Genomic DNA, 14,366 nt, shown 5'->3' on the forward strand with positions numbered 1-14,366 from the left:
GTGCCCAAGACTGTATTTCAAACCCACTTTCTAGCAGCTCCACAAAATCTGAAGCCTGGTCTACACTTAAAGCCAGTGCACAACCTCAATAGCCAGGCTGTACACTGAGGAAGTCAGTGGGGATCAGATGTTGGGAAGGAGACTTTCCCACCAAGGCTCCAGAGCAGCTGTTGCAGTCTCAGAGCTGCGGTGACCCCTTCTGTGGGCCATCTCTTTGTGGGGATCACCCACGTAGTCAGGGATCCAGTAGTCCCCTCCCCTCTGTGTCCCTGGTGGATGAAGCACCAGAAGTCCCCTTGAAGCCGTGTTCTGTGGCACACACAAAAAGACACAGAATGATAACACAAAAGTGTTGCTACAGGATATCTCCCTAGGCTGGCTAAGTTCTGTTTACAAACTCAACAAGTTAAAAATAGAGGCCCACCTACTCAGCTGGTATGAATCCCCAAAGCAAATTTGACATCATTTAGAGCCACACTGATTCACACCAGCTGGCCCATGATCAGTCCATCTCATTCTCACAGGAAATGTACACACGACACAATGGTTCTTTCTGACCCTCGCAGTAGGAGTTGATGATTAATCAATATTAGTATCATTGCTATAATCGTATGCTACACTGTTGGGTGTAATGAGTCAAAAAATAGTTCAATCCCTGATAGATAAGCGCAGAAATCAAGCATGGCTGACTTCATGTGTGCCCTTACGTGCCAGTCATGAGGCCCATCATCCTGGGTTGGAATTAGTAGGGAGCAGGTGTTGAGTGGTAGGAAGCAGTTTGGGGAGAGGGAGCTCATGCATTGTATCCCAGCGAGGGCTGTGGAGGTCACTCCATCCCCGGGGCTGCAGAAATGGGAACAGAAGGGAGAGAGGGTGGATAACTATGAAGCATTTAGGATATAGGAAAAGTTACCACAGCCTGGTCAGGCCATGCAGTTCCCACACTGTGGATGTCCCAGGGCCATGATTTAGTCCTTCAAAAGATACTTGGTTAATTAAAGATATTATTGGAGCCAGGTGGCCCGCTGAAAGCTGTGAATGTCCCCTCTTTACATCACATAAGAGGTAGGTATTTAGGTTTTACACTTTATTTTTATTTCCCCCCGGTGTCTAATGTAAGATGAACTCCAGTGTAATTACTCAGGGTGGTCCTATTACACTCACAGATATTGTTTTGAAAGAAAATAGTGCCCAATAAATTGCACGCTACTTTCCATTCTGACTCTTCTCCACAGTCAAACGTATAAGTGAATGCAGACTGTGGAATGATTTTCTTTTAGCTTATCCTTATACTGTACACCAGCTTCAGACTATTAGCCTTGTCTGATGCAGACGAGCAGCAAATAATAATGAACATAATACTCCCAAGATTTTCAAAAGTGTCTAGTAATTTGAGGTGCCTCCATTTTTTGAGAGCTGAATATCCTGCTTCTGAAAATTCGACCCTTTTTAAGGTGTCTTAAATTAGACACCCAAAATTGAAACATCCAGAATCGCTAGTTTCTTTTGATAATCTCAGCCGATAATTGTGTCTCTGTCTCTGCATGATTCTGCAGTAAAGTAATTAGTGGTAAAAATATATTTTTTCCTTCAAATGAGCTACCTGATAGGAGAATAGAACATAACCTCTGAATGTATTGCTTGCTAGATCATTTTGTTCAGAGGTTTTATCAGTCAAATATTAAATAGAAGACTGTATTTAATCAAAGCAATTTTCTGTTCCCAGACTATCGTTAGAGGAAATAAACCTCAAAAGGATACTTCAATCAATGGCCTGCTAGAAGAATTTGACAATATCTCAGTGACACGCTCTAATTCCCTACGGAAGGAAAGTCCTCCCACTCCACACCAAGGAAACTCAAACCATGTACAAAGCCACCAGGAAGAAAATGGTTATATCACATATTCTCAGTATTCCAGTGAGTCGGACACCACGACAGACTATGTCACTGAAAAATACAGAGACAAGAGTTTTTATGGGGAAGAGTTAGACAGATACTGCCAAGGTAGCTTCGCCCCAAAACAGAATGGACACATGATGAAAACAAAACCCGGAGACGCCTATTATTCAGAAATTAAGCCCCTAAAGTCAGACATCTCAAGGTTTCTTCCAGATTACCATACACACATGGAAACAAAAAGCAAACCAATTGAGTACAGTGGCCTAAAGTTGGAATATCAAAGGATTCTTAGTGGATCATCTCTAGACTACAGAGAATCCTTTCACTATGCTCCATCTAGAACTTCAGTGCAGAGTGAGTGCTTAAAAGAGAGACGGGAATACAGTGACAGTGACTGGGGAAATGGACCAAACAAGGATGACTATGACAAAAGACCAAAGTCGTCATATGTAAACCAGACAAGTCCTCAGCCAGCCATGAGACAGAGGTCCAGATCAGGTTCGGGTCTGCAGGAACCAGTCGTGCCATACGGAGCAAGTGCTTTTAAATCAAATCAGCAAGGGCATTCGTATAGTTCATACACCTACCCTCGCTTGTCAGAAACGGCAGGAGGCATTCCAAAGGTAAAATTAACATCTGTGGGTGCTATCACAGGCCATTACCAATTAAAATGCTACAGCTTTTAATTGTTAATGCTGGAAAGTCCCTTAATTTATGGTGTCACGCTGTCTGGAATGTTTTATGACTGTGCCTCCATCAGGACAGACTGTCAAAAGCAGGGCAGACCCCCCCCCTCCCCAGGCTGGTGGTATGTTCTATCGTTAGATTTCACTGACCCAGTACCAAATGTGAACTCCCAAAGTACTACAGTAGTCTTATAATCATAGACTCATAGAATATCAGGGTTGGAAGAGACCTCTGGAGGTCATCTAGTCCAACCCCCTGCTCAAAGCAGGACCAATCCCCAACTAAATTGGGCTTTGTCAAGCCTGACCTTAAAAACCTCTAAGGAAGGAGATTCCACCACCGCGAGTCGGAGACTGTTCCCTTAGACGCTCCAGTCTATCTTGCCACCCAGACAAGCTGGACTATGTGAAAAATGGTCACTTATACAAAAAAAAAATCACAAAATATTCCGGTTGCACCCAGTCCCAAGAGACCAGTCACTCACCCAGGTCAATTTGCATCCTGGGTCTCACACCAAAAACAATGCTGGTAGCCAATTCTATAGTAAACTCACTAAAGGTTTATTAACTCAGACAAAGGAATGAGAGTTATTGAGATGTTAAAGCAGGTACAAATATATGTACAGGTGAGTCACAGTCTATAATTTCAAGGGGTAGCAGAGATGTAGTAATCTGTCAGTTTCCAAAAAGCCGTTAGGGCTAATCAGAGTAACTCTCGGGATCTCTGTTTTCTCATTTGGTTAATTCTTCCATGTTAGAATCCAAATAGTCCAGAGATGAAGGGTGGGGGGGTGTCTTTCTTCGATGATGGAGCGCAGTTAGAGTCTTTGATCTCGGATCATCACACACAATAACCACTGGCTTTTAAATGGACAAGAATTAGCACTTTCCTGTTACAGTTCTTCATTTGCATTACACAAGGCTTCTTTCTCATTTGATGGGTTATTTAGTTACAGGGATATAGATAAAGTAAATGTTTGCTATTCCATTATAACAGGATACAGATATGTGAACACCAGACATGTAACATCCCATTAGTTTTCCTGAAGTTTAAACACCAAATACACTCTTATTCATTTAACAGTCACTTTGATCTATACTCATACACAAGTGAATTGGCCTGATTTCCAGCTGTGAGTGTGTCAGTTCTCAGCTGACACCTAGGTCTTGACCACAGCTGACACTTGGCTTACCAGCATCACACATAGCTCGTTCCTCAGGGTTATACAGGGGAAAATGGCCAAAATATACAAACTTGGGGACCTACACTGAGACATCTAAGTCCACATTCAGATGCCTAAGTAAAAAGCGGTCTGGTTTTGCAAGGTATTGACTTGCTGAGCGCTTGCAGCTCCCAGGTGCTGAGCACTTCTTCCAAGGGATGAGATCTGTTTTATTGTTGTATAATGGAACATTTTAATGCTCATGACATGGGCTGGGTTGAGAGCCCTGCAAAATTGATTCTATTGACCTCCAGAACAGAAAGCAGCAGTTGAAGCTCTACCAGAAATATATTGTGACTGTAGGCCGGAGGGATGTGAAAGGCTTGTTCACACTCCATGCTCACCCACTCCTTGGCTCCTCTGTTGATGCTGCCACCCAGAGTTCTAATTAATGCTCGGGCCTATTAGAAGTAAACCGAGGAGGTTTAGCCCAAATTAAATTCGGGCAAGTGGTTTGGTTTTGGGTTTCTGGCCAAACCCCAGGGGACAGAAGAGTTCCCAGCCACAAAGTCTCTTCAATTGCCCCTTCGGTGCTCATTTGTGTTAAGCAAAGTCTAATCAATGTCATTTATGTTCAAGGGATGTTTTGGTCACCTGTGGCTAACTCAAGCACTATGCTTTTCTTAACCTGTGTATTATATAATTTATTTAACATTGGCTTTAATAAAATTTTTAAATTTGCAGGATTGATCTCTTAAACAGGACTGTAGAGAGAGGTATATTTTAGAAGGATCAGTGCACGGTAGGCTCTTTGGAAAAAGTGCCTCCCTGCAAGATTCATTGTCAGCTATGCGTTCCTTAGAACTCTGAAAACATTCCTACAACCGTGGTGCACTCGATACTCAATGATTCACCGTTTTATGCAGCAGTGACGATTCCCAACCCCATCAGCAATCCCAGGAACTGAACAGCAGTGTTTTGTCTACGGATGATTGCCAGAGAGTTTCCTCTTCAGAGAGGCATTAGCGAGACAATGGTTTGTTAAATGAGTTTACTAAATGAGAATCGGGTCTTGAATCAGTTATCTTACCACTGAGATTGCCTTTAAAGTATAATTAAAAGGGAAAAAGTATGTATTGAAAAAATCTGCAGACACAAATGCATGGCTTTAAAAATATATTCAGGAAAAATAGTCATTACGGCTAATAAGTCTGAAGGGTAGATTTAGTTCAATATTACTTGCAGCTGTTTCATCTGATATGCCATGTACCTCAGATTCATCCCTGGTGTAAGTCAAGTGAATTCAGTGATGTTACACCAAGGATGTATTTGGCTCTATGTATTTAACTCCAACTTTACAATGGGATACTGGAAGGTGGCTCTTCACACATGCATACTGTCTCATTAATTTATCGGATGGGACTGGTGGCCCAAGTAGAAGATATGTCTCCAACAGTGGACCGTACCATCTGCTTTAGAGAAAGGTAGGGCAAGTTTCTTCCTCACCTCCTTCAGTGAGAGGTTGGTTTGTGCCCTTTGGGTTTGATACAAAGCCCACTGAAGTCAAACTTGCCCTGAACCAGGAGGGTTTATAGCCTGTATACATTTTGTTTCCTAGCTGATATAGATGTGGCTGTTTATATAAACATTTAATCCTTTTTTTAAGCATACTAATTTTTTGGCCTTTATGATACCTTGTGGCAATGAGTTCCAATGATTAATCATGTGTGCTGTACTTTTACCAGCTTTAAATGTGTCACTTTTCAGTTTTACTACATATCCCCTTGTTCTTCAGTCATGAGGGGGTAAATAGGATACCAATCTCTGTCATTTTACTAGCTAAAAAGTGTAGGTTTGAGTTAGGTATCTTCTTCTGTGTTGAAGGCTGATCATCAAAAATTATGCTTCTCTGCAATATCCTTGTCCACCTTAGGCATATCCCTTTGTTCCCTGGCTGCCTCAAAGACCCCCCAGTTCTCTTACAGGTTCCCTGCTTTTGGTATACATATTTCTTGTTATTTGTTTATATGTCTTTGGCTATTTGCTCTTCAGATCCCCTCCTCACCCGCCTAACTTCCATTTCACGTTGTTACTACCAGAGTTTGTTCCTTTCCCTTGGCTTCACTTGGGCTGGATTTCCATTTTTGAAGGTTACCTGTTTGGCTTTTCCTAATCTCTTGCATCTTGCCATTTAAACATCAGAAACATAAGAACGACCATGCCAAAGGTCCACCTAGCCCAGTATCCTGTCTTCCGACAGTGGCCAATGCCAGGTGCCCCAGAGGGGATGAACAAAACAGGCAATCATCAAGTGATGATTTAATCTCTTCTGTTTTGTATTACCTTCTTGCTTCCTTTTTGGTTTAGGGGAACACATACCTCTAGAGACTCTATTGTCCTATGCTACAGAAGCCTCCCTGCGGAGTGTAAGGATTTTAATTTAGTCATGTGTAGGGTCTTTTCTGGATTACCCCCTTCACTTTTTTTTTAATTCCCCTTTTAAAGATTAAAGTCACAGTGCTAGTTTATGGTACAGCCCCTCCTATGCGGATGTTGAACTTAATTATAGTGTGGCTACAAGTATGTAATGGAAGTTGGGGTTCCCTCCAAGAACTCTTTCCACTCGTCTTCCCAAGAACTCAGTTTGACTCCAGAATTCGTCACTCAGGTATCTTTATTTAGCATAGAGCAATGGGACGCTGAGTTGATCAGACTCAAATGCGGGATGGGGGGGTGGGATGCAGGGTACATCATAGCTCCAAAGTTACACAGAAATGCTCTCTCTTTATATACATTGACACATCTCATTGCATTTACTATACATCGCATTATACATTTTAGGATTGGCTTGGTTACTTGGTACAGAATTGCTGTACTGCATGCTCTGTCCATGCGCTGTCCATGATTCGACTTCCTCTTTATTTTATCTCTTCATTCCTAACTTATTTTGTCCCTTGTTATCTAGTTCATAGTAAATAATTCCCTGGGTGTTCTTTCTCTTATCTTAGCTGGCTCAGACATTCTGTCGTTTTAGCCTACTGACCTACATACTTCCCTTATTTAGCACAAATGTCCTGTTTTCATCCTAATAATTCATTTACCTCCCTAATCCTATCTTCTACAAAATAAGGCCTCCCCCCATGTGTTAATCACTCACGTCAGGCCAGGCCTCAGCTACAATGGATCAACTATAATTACTTCTTGAATCAACTCCTGGGTGAGATTTAGGACTCCACTGAGAGTAGCCTCTCCTCTTTTGTGCTCTAAAAGTAGCTGTTTCGAGGTGCAATTGTAAAAGGTGTCGAGACTTTGCTACCTAAATCATATCCTAGTAAGACATTTGGTCATTTTATATTGCAAGTAGCTGAAGTGGGCCATTATTAGATTTAGTTGCTTCTTTGATCTCCTCCAACTGTCTGAAGATCAGCAGTATAACCCTTCTAACGTGTGTATTCTTATGACTTGACCTTACAGTAGGATCTGTATGGACAGAAATGCTCTCTCGCTGTAGAAATATCTCATTAGGTTCAGTGGAATCTTTTAGGTACTCCCATACCTCCATGACCTAATATATCCTTCCTGCTTGGTTGATACTCAGATACTACAGTATCCCATCAGTCTTTGTCATTCCACTGTGTTCCAGAAATGCTTCTTAGGCTAAGGTCCTCTTCTATTGTCAGGTTTTCTAGTTCACCTGTTTTTCCTTTAAGCTCTTCCTCTTGGTATACAGTCCTTTATAGATTTTGTGTTTGACCGTATGCCTATTTTTTAATTCCTTTATGTGAAACCTTGTTGGGGTTTTTTTCCGGAATCTACCTGTGTGATCCCATCCATCACTGCCCAACATCGGCTTACTTTTGTATTATTGCCATACCTAACAGAAATCATTGTCTAACTTGACTGCTCCTCAGCACCTGGCTGGTTTTCCCCAGATCCTGGTTTAAATTATACCTCCCCACCCTAAATTTCTTATAGATATTCTGTGCCTGCAGGCTACTTGCTTTTTAGTTAAGGTGGAGCCAATCCTTAAGTATAGGCTCTCCCTTCCTTTTCTCAGTGACTAATGAGGATAACCCCTTCCTTTTTTATGGTATCTTCTCATTCACATATTGAAACCCTGATATTATCCCTGTCCAGCTCATCATGTGTGTGGCAGAGGAAGCATTTCAGTGATCTCTACTGGAGAAGCCCTAGACATTAGTCTCATTCCTAGTAATCTCCATTTATTTTACAGGCCTCCTCTCCTGTACAGCCTGACATCACTGGTACTGATATGTAGCATGATCACAAACTCCACCGTTGCCCCGCCCCTGCCCCGAGGCCCGCCCCCTGCCCCGCCCCTTCTCCGAGATCCCCACCCCCGCTCATTCCGTCTCCACTCCCTCCGTCACTTCTTCTCCCCCACCCTCTCTCACTCACTCATTTTCACCAGGCTGGGGCAGGAGGTTGGAGTGCAGGAGGAGGTGAGGGCTCTGGCTAGGGGTACAGGCTCTGGGGTGGGGCCGGGGATGAGGAGTTTGGGTGCAGGAGGTGGCTCCAGGCTGGGGCAGGGGGTTGGGGTGCAGAAGGGGGTGAGGGCTCCAGCTGGGGGTCTGGGCTCTGGGGTGGGGCTAGGAATGAGGGGTTAGGGGTGCAGGAGGGAGCTCCAGGATGGGGGATTGGGCCGAGGGGTTCAGAGTGTGGGAGGGGGCTCTGGGCTTGGGAAGGGAATTGGGGTGCAGGAGGGGTTGAGGGCCCTGGGCCCTCCAGTAAGCATTCGACCCACCACCTTTGGATCTGGCAGGCAAGTCACCAAGCAGTTCTCGGTCACCATATAACTAGCTATCATTATGTCTCGTGATTGAATCTCCTCTCACCACAGCCTCGCTGCACCCTCCTGTGGCATCCCCATCTCCTGGTGGGACTAGGTTCATGATCAATGATCAGGCCATTCTACCTCTGTGGAAAGGGGGGTCCCCTTTTAGGACGTTCGTCCTTATTTTCCACCTTGGTTCCCTCCCATAGGATACCAAATTCTTCAGCTGGGGGGTTGGGGCAGCCATTTCTGAGATGGGCCTTTTCTACAGTGCTCCTGCTGGCCGCTTCTATGAATAATTTAGCGGCACTCCACACGGGTGAAGGGTCTGCCCCTGTATATCATGTTACAGGATCAGGGTCTTAGTTTGCATATGAATAAGCAGGTGTTTCCTCCTAATACCATATTAACGATCTGTAATTTCTGGTATTACAAAATACGCATTACTGTCATCAACACGAAAGGTAAAATGACTTTAAACCCCTTGCGATACCCCCATTGTAAGAACTGAAAGGCCTCAGTGCTGAAATGAGCACGCACACATTTGAGTAGCATTGTGAGGCAGTGAACCAACCCGCACAGCAGCAGACGCGTGTTCCATTACAGTGCAGCGCCTTGATGGATTTCATGTCAGAACCTAATCTGCCCTGTTGACCTGATCTTTAATGAGGCCTGTGCTGAGGTTTTTTTATGGTCTTTTAAAGGGTTTCCTTTGGGAGGCTAATTGAATACCATAATATAAATAGAAGCATTAATGAAATAGTATCTGTTTGATTGTGCAGTGATGGGAAGAACTGTATTACGATGTGGCTAATAATGAGAAGTTAGCTGATTTAATGGCTTTTCCCTGTGTATTTTTGTTACATTTCATTGTATTCCAGAAATGAATGGTTTTGAATGGTATTGTAAGCCAGGTTATCAAATGCTACAAAATGTATTCGCAAGTACACTGTATTTTTCAGGAGTTTTGCTGAACTGATTAATTTTCATTTTAAAATTCTGAAAACCCATCGCATCCTTAAGTTTAAATTTCAAATAATTGACTTATATGTATGCATTGATCTAAATGTGTAAGGTGCTCCCATCACCAGAGTATCTGGGCACCTTGCGCATTAATTAGATTGGCAACAGCAGAGTCCCTAGTGGTCTCTAAGCCTTTGTAGTTTATAGAAAACTTTGCTTGATGGATCAAATGGATCCATTCCTATAATTATGTGTATCTTTACCTTGTATAAAAATCTTCTCTCAGGAAGCTGCTACTTTAAGTACGATGCTGTCTGGTGTTTTTGTGCATGCTACATATTATTGGTTGCGACGACTCAAAAGAGTCATGTTAAAGAAGGTTTCAGAGTAGCAGCCGTGTTAGTCTGTATCCGTAAAAAGAACAGGAGGACTTGTGGCACCTTAGAGGCTAACAAATTTATTTGAGCATAAGCATAAGCTTTCGTGAGCTACAGCTCACTTCATCGGATGCAATGTAGCTCATGAAAGCTTATGCTCAAATAAATTTGTTAGTCTCTAAGGTGTCACAAGTCCTCCTGTTCTTTTTATGTTAAAGAAGATGTCTCAGTTTCACGTTTCAAAGAGGAATATTTAAGCAGCCCTTTGAGAGCGTGCAAACCCTCCTCCCATTCAAAGCTGCATGAAAAGATGGGCAAGTATCTTACACAGAATGTTGCAAAACACTGATATAATTTGGCACGTCGAGGTTTCTTCCCCCCACTGAGTAGAGTTCGGCTACAAACTCCTTCTCTCCCGTGCAGCAGGCAACAGTGATAAATTGATGCTGCGGTAGTGTTTTTTTTTTTTTTTTTTTTTTCAGCCGTAGCATAAAATGGTCAAATGATGTTCCACTGCAGAATTCAATTTCACAGTTCAGTTGGGTCCTTGATTACGCTGCCAAATTCAGATTAATGTGCACTTAACTAACACGGATCAGGGAACTCCTGGCTGACAGCCAGCAGTAATAGTAGCCACCGAGAGCTGTGTAGAGTTTTATGCCCTGTCCACCCCGGTGCACCGCCAGTGGATTTGATTGATTAAATGAATTCATAGGTATAATTATTTGTAATTGTGCTACATCATGAGCCTGTGTCTCTGCACCCCGCACCCTCCTCAGAGATGTTACACACATTGTCATGGGCTATTTTTGCTATGTTGTAAACAGAGATTCATTTCCAAAAAATTGCTTACATGTATTTTTGCCCATACCTTTTGGGTTTGAATAGAGGTATGGATGAGCAAACATCTTGTCTGAGAATGTAAAAAATTCATTTATTTTACAGAGAAGAAGCTTGAAAACACTTTAAGGCAAAGGAAGTTTTAAGTGGGAATAGGGCATGTGTTAATTGTTTTTCCATCAAAGGAATAATGCTGACACTTGTGGGGTTTTTTAAAGCCTCCTATTGAGATAATTTCTTCCCAGATTGTCTCTGATTTCAAAGGAAAATTAGGGGTTGTATGACACTGCAGTTAAGTAGTTTGTCATTCTGGAGAATCATTTAAGAAATTAAATTAGTCTCCTTGTTGCTCATTCTGTCTTGCTTGAAGGAAGCCCGCTTTGAAAACGATGAAGACCAAACACCCATTTCAGATAGGTTATAGGCTCACGTAATCACTACGCTCCCCCGCACCCCTTAGTTTGAACTTTCATGGTTTCTGCTTATTGTCTGTTTAATCTATTGTAGCATTTGCCCGTTATAACGATGCTCAGATTATTGGGAAGAACAATAGGTGCAATACCAGTTTTGGGGAATTGTAAGGAAGACCCTGAAGAATTATAGTGTGTGAATCGTATAAGCAAGGCATTTGAAATGAATGCACCATTGTCATTTGAGCCATATAACCCTACATACCTTCTTCGGTGCTGTTGTAGGAAGCTTGGACCAGTGCTGGTGTGCAGTGGTCTGTCTACACGGAGCCGTTAGGGAAGTGTCTGCTCCACAATCAGGTTACTAATCAGCAGGAAAGGGCGGGTAACTAGAGAGGGTGAGAGGTGGGCCATCAGTGGAAGAAATTTTAAGTTGGTGGCCGGGTCCAGTTTGCCCTGCATGTGACTGGGATCTAGCCAATCGAAATACGTCTGTCTATGCTGCCAGCCCCCACTCCCTTCAATAGTGGCAGTCATTTGGCCACATTGTCACAATGAGGTATTGTCACATTGCACAGGAGTACAACCAATGCTAGCAGAGCCTTATCACCCAGACCATTGGAGTGGGAATAACTTTCCAGCTCCCAGTCAGTCCTGGTTTCATTCTAGGAGTGGTCTGTATCTGTATATATGTAAATAGTTAATAGTCCAGGTACCAGGAGATTGTGGTCAAGAATATGTAGCATAGCTCCTGGGTTTTACAGGACCTATAAAACTTGTTGTGCATTGCAAGTGGCTTCCTCTGTGCATCTCTTTGCCTCCGCTCGTAACAGGTTGTGATGCAGGTAAATTGGTGTTAGCATGGCAGTAAGGATGACAGTGTGGCACAGACATCAGCTGGGTAATGGATGCTGGATGGCAGCTACACACAAGTCTTTCCAATGCCCCTGAGCACAGTAATTACTGCCAATGCACCCAATGTGTTGTGAACAGATATGGTGCCTGCCAGAACTGTTGCACTGTGCACCGTGTATTGCCATCTAAAGTTTCTGTCACAGTTCCTGCATGTCCTGTTTGTTCTTTGCACCTCTGCTGACCGGGTGAGGGTCCATACATTGGATGCCCTGTGTGATGTCTTTATGGTCCCGTCCATTAACGGTGCGCTTTGCAGGATTCTGGAACTAGGGCTGGATTTCCAGCCCTGGTGAGCTCTCCTCAGCACTGAAACTGATTGGGAAACAAAGGTAGCTTTACATTCACTTGCTCCTCCTGTTTTACTCTTGTGAAAGCAAAGGGAAAATCAAGCTCAATATCTCTTTCCAGCTGCTGTAGAGAAGAAAGGGGAAGAGGGTGGCTGGAGAAGGGAGGAGCTAACACAGCAAGAGACTTAAGGAGCTCAATCTGTTTATCTTATCAAAAAGAAGATTGAGAGGTGACTTGTTTGCAGCATATAGGTACAAGGACCAATGGCTGGAAGTTGAAACCAGACAAATTCACATTAGAAATAAGACCCAAATTTTTAACTGTGAGGGCGACTAACCACTGGCCCAAACCACCAAGGGAAGTGGTGAGCCACTAGATCAAGACTTGGATGCCTGGAAGGTATATTCTAATCAAACACAAGTTATTTGGCTCAATATAGTGGTAACTGGGTGAAATTCTTCGGCCCGTGATACTCAGGAGATCCAACTAGATGATCTAAAGGTCCTAAAATCTACATTTTTATTGTGATCAGAATGCACCAAACAGGTGATTTAAAAAAAAACTCTATTCTCAGCAAGAGGGTACCAGAGTGTCACTTTAAAAGGAACAGGTATTTAGATCGTAGAGGACACTTCCCCTCAAAATTATACCATCTGTACGGGAAGTCATGATACTGGGTATAAACAGATTGTTTCTGCTCCACTAATCCTAAAGACTATAATAAATAAAGCAATAGGGATTTTTACTTATCGCCTCGGCAGTCTATGGACCATCAGTGATCCTTGGAGTTCCTCCTGGTGGTCCAGAGAGTGAAACATGCTGAGAACCAAGCAAGTGGTGAGGAATGGGAGTGTCAAGTGGGTCTGTGATTAGAGCTTTCTTTTACTAAATGTGCACAAAAAGAGAAAGTTGGAAAACCAAGTAGGGATCTCAGAAATGAGAAATCACGGTGGAGGTGGCCACGCTATGGTACTGAGGAATTGAGGTCTGACTTCATTGATAACATAAGGTTTAGAATGCTCATAATATCTGCAGTTATTTTCAGCCATTGATCAATGCTGAATACAATATGTTAACTTTGCCTTGTTTTAATTTTTGCAGGTGGATTACGATCGAGCACAGATGGTAGTTAGCCCACCACTATCTGGATCAGATACCTACCCTAGAGGCCCAACAAAGCTACCTCAAAGTCAAAGCAAAGTTAGCTATTCAGGTAGTAGCTTCCAGTATCCTTCAGTCTATCACAAAGCTTCTCATTATCACCAGCCTGCCCTCCAGTCAAGCTCTCCTTATATTTCCACGGCTTCTTACCCAAGCTCCCCAAGTATCACGTCAAGTGCTTATCCCCCACCTAGCTGGGGTTCATCCTCCGATCAGCAGCCCTCCAGGGTGTCACATGAACAGTTCAGAGCTGCCCTCCAGCTTGTTGTCAGTCCCGGCGACCCAAGGGAATACTTGGACAACTTTATCAAAATAGGAGAAGGCTCCACGGGGATCGTTTGCATTGCCACTGAGAAGCACACTGGAAAGCAAGTCGCAGTGAAGAAAATGGATCTCAGGAAACAGCAGAGAAGAGAATTACTCTTCAATGAGGTAAGCCATTTTGGACGAGGGGACAATTTTGCAGGTTACTAATCACAGAGAGGAACAAAACGGAAATCCCCTCAGTGCCCAGTGGATAAGGCTTTAGCCTCCTAAGGTGGGGGTGGTGAGTTCAGTTGTAACTTCCTGAGTCACAGTCTCCATTTTGGTGGCCCCTTACTATGGGCAGGTGACAAATCGACCATCAAGCCGAATATTTGTCACTTTTGTAAACAAATGTAAAACTTCATTTTATTTTCTATTCTGCCTTTCCTTTAAATATCTCACTATGGGCTTAGTCATAGCTTTGCCGGGAGCCCAGCATTGTTGCCCTGAACCTGGAGATGCTCTGAGTCAGTCGCCTGGTTCCCCGCTGCTCTGGGAAGGGAGGTCGGGTCTGTAATCTGTCCCAGCATATGTTCCTTGGCACCCCAATGCAGACAAGGC

At 43.3% G+C, this 14,366-nt stretch overlaps 1 protein-coding gene across 5 annotated transcripts in view; it reads left to right on the forward strand.

The window, feature by feature from the left end:
* Positions 1-14,366, forward strand: part of PAK5 (p21 (RAC1) activated kinase 5) — a 187,053-nt gene that overhangs the window by 149,379 nt on the left and 23,308 nt on the right. For 4 of the 5 annotated variants that reach the window (XM_074949662.1, XM_074949660.1, XM_074949664.1 and 1 more), the window contains 2 exons: positions 1,727-2,524; positions 13,440-13,931. In XM_074949662.1, coding sequence (XP_074805763.1) covers positions 1,727-2,524; positions 13,440-13,931 — 1,290 coding nt within the window. The remainder of the gene's footprint in view (positions 1-1,726; positions 2,525-13,439; positions 13,932-14,366) is intronic. The other variant, XM_074949665.1, reaches the window with a different exon arrangement.

This window comes from Natator depressus, chromosome 3 (genome assembly GCF_965152275.1).
Source record: "Natator depressus isolate rNatDep1 chromosome 3, rNatDep2.hap1, whole genome shotgun sequence".
In the NCBI taxonomy this organism is placed as follows: domain Eukaryota; kingdom Metazoa; phylum Chordata; order Testudines; family Cheloniidae; genus Natator; species Natator depressus.